Genomic DNA, 9,012 nt, shown 5'->3' on the forward strand with positions numbered 1-9,012 from the left:
AAGATGGCCGCCCTAAATCTCGTCAGCGACAATAGGCGAGAGCGGTCCATGAGGCGTCTATCCTTATATTATGTCTATGATATACCCCATTGTTTCAATGTAGCGGCCGAAGCCTTTTCCTCAGAGATGCAGCGGAAAACTTTCTCATTCCTCGGTGACCGATCTATCTCATTCTGTACTGTTCATCAGCGAGTAAGCGGAGGGAAAAAAATTAACTCATCATGGGACCAGGTAACAGCAGAATATTGAGAGGAATTCATCGCACATTAAAAATAGTAATAAAAATATTAAAGAGAGCACTCTTTACAAAATACAGTAAAAACAGTTTAGTGAGAGCCACTATCACGTGTAAGAGAGTTTTGAAGTTTTGGCCCTTGGGGCCTCTCATAGAAAATGGTAGAGCACTGCCAAGAATGGTCAAAAACGCTGTGTGTCCGTGTTCCCCTATCACCCCCCACCCGTTGGGCCTAGGAGAGGTTTTCGTATTTAAATGAAGTTGCTGAGAGCCATGCAAATGCAAATCAACTGTTGAGCACCGGCCTTTTGACTCTCTTTCCTGTTGTAGCTAACCCATTTTACCTTCTGTTCACCTGTTTACTAGACCCAGGACCTGGCCAAAACCCCTCAGTGTTATTAATTGAGAAATAATGAGATTTAAGTATAAAACAGGCATTAATGCTGAAAATGTTCTAATGTTACAAAGTCACACAAATGGAACAAATTTAGTGTGACATTCACCATCCAGCACTGAACACACTTAGCTCAACTTAGGGATGTAACCTTAACACTTAAGTGTGCATATTAAAGTACAATTTTCAGGGTAAATCTGATGATATATTGTCAACATTGCATGTCTGTCAAGCTCATCCAAGATTGTGTGATGGAATGCAGACCGCTGTACACATTTCCAAGAGAAGTGTTTCTGCCAGCGTGAAAACACTGAGCTTTACATAAAGCATCAGTTGTGTCATCATGACAAAGTTCCAGTCATTTGCACATGTAAAATTTTGGTCATTATAGTATCACAGGCAAATGTTCATGGGATACTAAGTTGATGTTGACTCTTCTGAAACTGTCTCCTAATCTGGACTTTGTGATTAAACATTCTCAGTATTTAACCACAAATACTGGAATACTGGCTCGAAAAAGCCTGTATTCCAACATGTACTCCTTCAAATGGGGATGTAAATACATGTTGGTGTTGCAGTGCAATGGGGCAAACAGTTTCACACATTTTGAGTCGTCTGTAAGTATTGTTCAGTTATAGAAGTATGCCATGAAGAAGTATGTTTGAAGAATGAATATTAAAACAATAGTCTATCTTATCCATTAAAATATATATTACATGTATGTTAGGAGCACTGAAAAACTTAGTTTTGGTTGAACTGATGATATAAAAGAAGAATATGCATGAATACATACAATAGACTTTTGTTAAACATGATCTTAGTTTGACATTCCTCCCATCTGAAGATACAGGAGATGGGAGGAAGTACATCTGTACAGGAGACAGCTCAAAGCAGAATTGAGTAAATAAACATTACACATTTAAAAACATTTTAGCAATTAATTATTATAAAAATAAAATTTACTGTCACGTAACTTTTGAAAAAATAACTTTTTAGAAAGCATAATGTTTGATCATGTTTGGACAAAAAAACATTGTCAGATAGTCCAGAAATGGACAAGCATTTATGTCTTATTTTGTGTGCAAACAGTAAAACAAAAATCAAATGAATAAAGAAAAAAAACTTCTGTGCCTCATTTATGTTCCTCATATATGAACATGTTGCATATAAGCAATATCAAATGAATATATTTTAATACAGCATTTATTTTATATATATCTATTTTAAAATACAGCATTAAAAATATTAATGATTGGGGCGGGGTTTATTTACAAAGATATAAGTGCTATCCAATGGGCACACATCAACCAACCAATCGCATGTCAATGATGAACTGTGATGTCATTGTTTTTCATCCAATGACTGAGAATCCACGTGGGTCTGCTGAAGCGCCTTTGCATATGCTAGGCTATTCGTATGCTAAGTAGAGTCGTTAACGTCTCCTGCCAGCCCGCTCCCCCGCACCGCCACTCCCCCCTCCTGGGATTCCGCAATCGACAGATTTCGACTCCCGTGAGTCGTGAGACACTGAAAATGCAAACTGTCGATTGCTGTCGATATCTCTCGTTCACGAGCTGCGTTCGCGTCAGAATACAGCGTCAAAAATCCCACTTTTCGTCTTGTGTTAAGTAGTATAGACAAGTAGTATTTCAAAAGAGCAGATTAAATCTTATGTTTTTTTGAACAATAACAATATTTGTTGTTAATCTGTTGCTAATAGATGAGCGCATTTTCTGGTAATCAAGTGTCGCAAAGTAAACATCTGATTTTTACTTTTGCAAAAGTAAAAATCAGAAGGCAGTACATTAGCAGTAGTACAAACATTAGCAAGCAGTGCCTTTTCCCTAAAGTAAGCTTTTTAGCTATTTTAGCACACTGAATAGAATAAGTCAATGTACAACATGCTAGCCACTGGCAACATTTAAGCTAATGTTGAGACGCTTTACCAACGTCGAGAAAGTTACATGCTGTTAGACAAAAGGCCCATTGTAAAGAGTTACATTTTTGATTCTGTTAGACGCTAAGGCCCATTTCTCAGAAAACAGAAACTTATCAGGCCACAGAGACACGTGTGATTTCAGGGAGTGTCTTCAGTCCATATAATCAGGTAGCCTCCTCCTTTTCCTTAGACACTGCACAGACTTTTTTAGAAACTCTTCTCAAATGTAACAAAGTGTCTCCTTTCAGCGCTGAAAGTAAATAAAATAAGTAAAGTCTTTAGGATTTTGTTGGCTGATTTTATGCTCCATGTGTCAGTACATTTTAAGGATTTTCCATCCTTAACACTAACGTTAGCATTTTGGCTAATTTTAGCTTATACACAACATACTAAATGAGTAAGTCCATGCTACTCAGCATGCTCGTGATTCTTCACATGCTATTGAGTACATTTTAGCTTACTTTAGCATGTATGCTAATTTTTAGAATATGAACACTGGGTTCCAACAGACGGGCACACTTTAGGTGCGTTCACACTGCAGCCTGAAGTGACTCAATTCTGATTTTTTGGCAATTCTGATTTTTTTGCCGGGGCCGTTCACACTGTCAGTAAAAGCGACCTGTATGCGTTCTGCAGTGTGAACGGGCAAACGACCTGAAAGTGTCCCACATGCGCAGTAGAGGGCGCCATAGCGTCAGCGTTCTCAGTGTTCTGCCAACTGCCATAAAAAGAAGAAGTCCTCAGTGTTTGCGAAGTAAACATGGAGGCTAACGGTGGAGCTTAGCTTACATATTTGAAGTTGTTGTCCGGCCAGAGCAACATATTAACAACTTAATCCTCATATAATCCGTCATGGTTGTTGTTTTTCTTTCTGCTTGCGCATATCAGGACGCAGAATAGTGAGATTTGTTGAGGATCAGTGACATTCAGTTTGGATGAATGCGGCCTGAACGTTAGGTCGCATTTGAATCGGATACGTGTCGGATATGGGTCACATTCGAAAAAGAATCTGATCTGTGCTGTTCACACTGCCATGAAAAGATCGGATACAGGTCGCATTACGTCAAAAAAATCGGAATTGAGTCACGTCAGGCTGCAGTGTGAACGCACCCTTGTTACGTGAATGAATTAAGGCTTTTTACCTCACATGTTTGTGTCTGTTTGTAACTTTTGCATTCTGTATTATATATAAGATTAATGTTGTCTCCNATGCCTGTAGCTCATAATGATTGTCTGTTCTGTATTAACAGCTGATGGAGGAAGGCAGAGAGTACTGGCAGCAGAGGAGGTGGCATTCTGGGAGGATGGCAGCTATGAGGGGGTGTCAGGATGGACTGTGGTGAGGTTGAGACCCCAATTTCCCCCAACCAGGAGCTCAGTGACGTCAGGCCTACTCTACAGGAGAGACGTCGGGTCTTCGCTACAGGAGAGACGTCGGGCCTACGCTACAGGAGAGACGTCGGGTCTACGCTACAGGAGAGACGTCGGGTCTACGCTACAGGAGAGACGTCGGGCCTACGCTACAGGAGAGACGTCGGGCCTACGCTACAGGAGAGACGTCGGGTCTACGCTACAGGAGAGATGTCGGGCCTGTCATCTCTCTGTGTGAACATTATGCTGTGTTCACACAGCATAATGTTTGATCATGTTTGGACAAAAAAACACTGCCAGATAGTCCAGAAATGGACAAGCGTTTATGTCTTATTTTGTGTGCAAACAGTAAAAAAAAAAAAAAAAAAATACAATGAAATAAAGAAAAAAAACTTATGTGCCTCATTTATGTTTATTTTTTTATATAGATTTTTAAAAATACAGCATTAAAAATATTAATGATTGGGGCAGGGTTTATTTATAAAGACCAATGGGCACACATCAACCAACCAATCACGTCAATGATGAACTGTGATGTCATTGTTTTTCATCCAATGACTGAGAATCCACGTGAGTCTGCTGAAGTGCCTTTGCATATGCTAGGCCAGTGGTCCCCAACGTTTTTATTACAGCGGCCGGGGAGGAAGGGGAGGGAAGATGTTATAACTTTCAGATAAGGCTTCTGCATGTTGGTGTTCCCGCTAAAGCCTGAATATGCCCTATTTGGGTTGTAAAATAATAAGTAAAATAAAATAATGCCAACATATAGGTCTTTAAAGGTAACGTTTTATTACATTTTTGATAATATTCAACAGGAATCATTAAGAGTTACTTATTTATTTCTTACCACAGATAATTGTCAGGACATTACAGTCTACTATCAAATAATTTATACAATATAGTAGTTTAAATTACATAATCTTCATAATAAGCTCATTTTTTCAGCATCAGCACTATACAACATAGCACACTGACTACATTGAGTTTCTTCGGGGGCAATATGGATTTAAATAAGAAAAATGTATTTTGCTGAGTCATGAATTACATTTATCAAGACATGTATCACCCATGATAATTTAGACATTTGCATTTTTACATAAAAGCTATTACTGAATAAAATCAAAGAAATCTATATTTAAAAAACAAAAAAAGATATATACGTTTATTTGTAAATTAAATAAGACATGCCAGTTTGCTTTCTCAATTTTTGACCCACAAGACACATCTTTTTACCACATGTGGTAAGTTTCACAGTGTGCATGTGTTATGTCAAACTTCAATGTTACTGCATGCCTGCTTGCATCAAATGACAATGCATGTGTTTCGAGTACTATGAGTTGATCAGCATCTGTGCCACAGCCACCATGATCAGCGAAAAGAAAGTCAAACTTCCCATCGTGGGTAGAGGAGGACCGCCCGATGCTGAAGATTTGAAAACATTGAAAACAGAATTAAATATATTAGTGAGAAAATTCTTTAGAATTGTATTACAAATTCCACATATGACTTGAAAGAATGCTTGTGTGTGAAATTGTGTTTAACTTTTTTATTGCTAATATTTTTGTTTAGCATCACACTTTGTAGTTTTAATGTTAACTCTTTGTTGTACTTCAACGTCTGCATCTCTTGTAACTTACCTAAAACCAGGCTGCCATTTATATAATTCAGTATGTTAGAATTAAGAAGCTCCTTTTCCAGCGCTGACAGAGCAATGTTTAAATTAGGAAGAACAGACGTGCTTCTGAACACTAGAGTCATGTTGGCAATCACAGATCCATTCCTTAAATAGAACAAACAAACAAAAAAAATCTAATTATAGCACCTGAAAAAGCAACCTAATGACAAAACATCAATAAAATATAGACAGCGACAGTAATATGGTCTTACCTGAAGGAATTGACGCGTGAGCGACTGAAACCAGTGAAGAGGCCAAGGCAAATTCTGTTGATCTGAAAGAAAATGAAAACATTAAGTTCGCACTGGCACCAAGTAGCACCGAGTAAATGTGCTACTTTTGTAGTAAAATTTGTTCCCATTATATTATAGCATTTACTTAAAAGACCTTTAAATATATCCTAATGTATTTAATTTTGACAGTCTTATTACACAAAGTGGTTATAATGTAAACTTAAATTACCTCCTTGACCACAGTTGAAGCCAATTGGAGAAATGCTGTTGAAGTGACGTCGGCTAATTCTGTTTGAAAAATCATGTCGAGACCAAATCTCATGAAGAGAAATCCCTCAGTGGCAGATGGAGGATTTGTGGGTGCTGCAGTCGTAGTCGTGGTTGGGGCTGTTGTAGTTACTGCTGGAGTTACTGGTTTAACAGTAGAAGTTGTAAAATTAGTAACAGTTATTCATTGACATGGCAAATTACAGCAACATAGATTAAGCCAAAGGGGATTACAAGCAAAAAACAAATGCAGGACTGAATCTAACACAACTAACAATAAACATACTTGCGGCAATTAAATTTTACAAATAAACAATTGGGATATTTCTCATTGTTGTTTCATTAAAAAAATAAAATAAAATGATAGGCACAAAATAGTTTTCGAAATATTGCATTATTATAATTATAATTACCACCAAAAACTAAACATCTCTTTAAACTTTAAAATTGCATACGATGCCTATAGGATCAAACCAAGTAACTGCAGTGCTTTTAATATTTACCTTTCAAGATAACACTCAAGAGAATTTTGCTTTTTCAATAAGAAAAAAAGATCACCTGTTGTCAAAGTTGCATTGGTTACTGGTGATGTTGCATTGGTTACTGGTGATGTTGCATTGGTTACTGGTGATGTTGCATTGGTTACTGGTGATGTTGCGTTGGTTGGAGGTTGGGTCACGCCGGTTACTGGTGATGTTGCATTTGCTGGAGGTAAAGTCACATGGGAAAATGCTTTATTAGAAACCATAATCAAACAAAGTTTCCCTCATATTATATTTTATTCATAATAGTGCGAAATAATGTGAAAGCAATATGATGCTTGTGATGCTGAAACCATGGGGTCTGTCTGGTGAACAATTAGTGATGATGAAGTTAGTTTAGTGAAAAGTACAATAAAAAACCTTGCAAATGTTCTATTTGTCGGAAAAATATTATTATTATTATTATTATTATTATTATTATTATTATTATCACGAGAAAAACATTTAAGAAATCTTTAAGACTTCAGAGCTTGTGGAAGGAATAAACCAAGCTTAGTCTCTCTGGTGCTTTTAATAATTATCTTATATTTCTTGAAACAAAAGGACTTTCTTTATTCAACTGGAAAACAGCATCAGCTGTTGGTAGAGTTGCATTGAGTGAATGTACAATATCACCTCGTCTCTCTTTTCTAGAGGAAGTTAAACTGTAGAAAAGGGCTGTGTCTTTTAGTTACCTGTTGAAATCACAGTTGGAGAAATGGTTGTTGCCGAGACTCCTGCAATAAAGACAAAGAACATCAGGGCTTTTGGAATAGTTTTTGGTATAAATTTAACACCAATTGTTCTTCATCTATTTTATGTAATAAACAACCACATGAAAAAATAAACTCTTACTTGTCACAACTACACTTGTTGCGTTCAGCGTGAAGTTCAAGCTGGCACTTTCGTTCACCAGAGTCTCTGCAACAGCTCGTGGTTCTGGCACAGAGCTCGCATTTGCAAATATCACATCAGAGTCAACAATAATCGAACCTTGTCTGCAAAAAGGAAATTATTATTGTAGTTTTCATTTCTAACAAACATCACAAGAACACATTACCTGATATTCTGAATGTGTTATTATAAAATTAAAATTTGGGCACCACTGTCCAATGGTTAGAGTCACACAACAGAAGAAAAATGTTTAAAAAGTTTATGTCATCATATCATTTTGTTGGAGTTTTCTTTCATACCTCTTTAATAACAATTTCCTGACTAACATCAATATTTACCTGAAAGCTCTGATCAGAACTCGCAGGAATAAAAACCCGAATCTCCGCCTATATATGCCATTCAGCTGAAGAATTGAAAAACAGTAAAACAAGTCAGGGGAGACAGTTGATATTCACAAAGAATGTTTTGTTAACAAGTCTAATTCTTTTACACATGCTGATTATTGTATATTGATGTAGTTTAATTCAATTGATATTTGAATTATGAGACTACAAAAAAATCAGTTATGCTTACTCGAGTAGTTAGTGTTGTTGACAAGCTGACAAACGCTGGAGATCCAGGTGTTTCCAGAGTCGAGTTAAAAGGTTCTTCCAGTGTAAATGTCATCTCGAGCTTTGAATCTGCTGGCACTGGAGTTGTTGCTGGAGTAACTGGTTGTGTAGTTGATATTGAAAAGATTACATTATTATTATTATAATTTTATTGATGTTATTATAACCACCATAAACAAACACCTTTTAAAACTTTAACACTTCAAATTTGCCTGTACGTTGTGGCCAAATATCTACAGTGCTTTTAATATTTATCTTCCAATTTAATACTTGCTTTGTTCAATTAGAAAAGATCACCTGTTGTCAAAGTTGCATTGGTTACTGGTGATGTTGCATTGGTTACTGGTGATGTTGCGTTGGTTGGAGGTTGGGTCACGCCGGTTACTGGTGATGTTGCATTTGCTGGAGGTAAAGTCACATGGGAAAATGCTTTATTAGAAACCATAATCAAACGCAGTTTCCCTCATATTATATTTTATTCATAACAGTGCGAAATAATGTGAATGCAATATGGTGCTTGTGATGCTGAAACCATGGGGTCTGTCTGGTGAGCAATTAGTGATGATGAAGTTAGTTTAGTGAAATGTACAATAAAAAAACCTTGCAAATGCTCTATTTGTCAGAAAGATGTTATTATTATTATTATTATTATTATTATTATTATTATTATTATTATTATTATTATCACAAGAAAAACATTTAAGAAATCTTTTAGTCTTCAGAGCTTGTGGAAGGAATAAACCAAGCTAAGTCTCTCTGGTGCTTTTAATAATTATCTTATACTTCATGACACAAAAGGACTTTCTTTATTCAACTGGAAAACAGCATCAACTGTTGGAAGAGTTGCATTGAGTGAATGTACAATATCACCT

General features: G+C 36.6%; 1 protein-coding gene and 1 long non-coding RNA gene across 5 annotated transcripts in view; both read right to left on the reverse strand.

Moving 5' to 3' along the window:
* Positions 1-1,003, reverse strand: part of LOC106948409 (uncharacterized) — a 4,469-nt gene extending 3,466 nt beyond the window's left edge. The window contains exon 1 of the long non-coding RNA XR_001425163.1: positions 611-1,003. This is a non-coding gene — a long non-coding RNA (uncharacterized LOC106948409). The remainder of the gene's footprint in view (positions 1-610) is intronic.
* A 3,702-nt stretch (positions 1,004-4,705) lies between these two features.
* The window catches only part of LOC106948408 (mucin-5AC-like), a 17,403-nt gene continuing 13,096 nt past the window's right edge, over positions 4,706-9,012 (reverse strand). For all 4 annotated transcript variants that reach the window (XM_015034052.1, XM_015034049.1, XM_015034053.1 and 1 more), the window contains 9 exons: positions 8,103-8,244; positions 7,868-7,932; positions 7,491-7,633; positions 7,331-7,372; positions 6,673-6,819; positions 6,077-6,258; positions 5,827-5,888; positions 5,577-5,719; positions 4,706-5,361 (listed from right to left, as the gene is read on the reverse strand). In XM_015034052.1, coding sequence (XP_014889538.1) covers positions 5,270-5,361; positions 5,577-5,719; positions 5,827-5,888; positions 6,077-6,258; positions 6,673-6,819; positions 7,331-7,372; positions 7,491-7,633; positions 7,868-7,932; positions 8,103-8,244 — 1,018 coding nt within the window. In that variant the 3' untranslated portion in view covers positions 4,706-5,269. The remainder of the gene's footprint in view (positions 5,362-5,576; positions 5,720-5,826; positions 5,889-6,076; positions 6,259-6,672; positions 6,820-7,330; positions 7,373-7,490; positions 7,634-7,867; positions 7,933-8,102; positions 8,245-9,012) is intronic.

Source organism: Poecilia latipinna, unplaced genomic scaffold, assembly GCF_001443285.1.
Source record: "Poecilia latipinna isolate Pla-1442-1.1 unplaced genomic scaffold, P_latipinna-1.0 Scaffold286, whole genome shotgun sequence".
Lineage (NCBI taxonomy): Eukaryota > Metazoa > Chordata > Actinopteri > Cyprinodontiformes > Poeciliidae > Poecilia > Poecilia latipinna.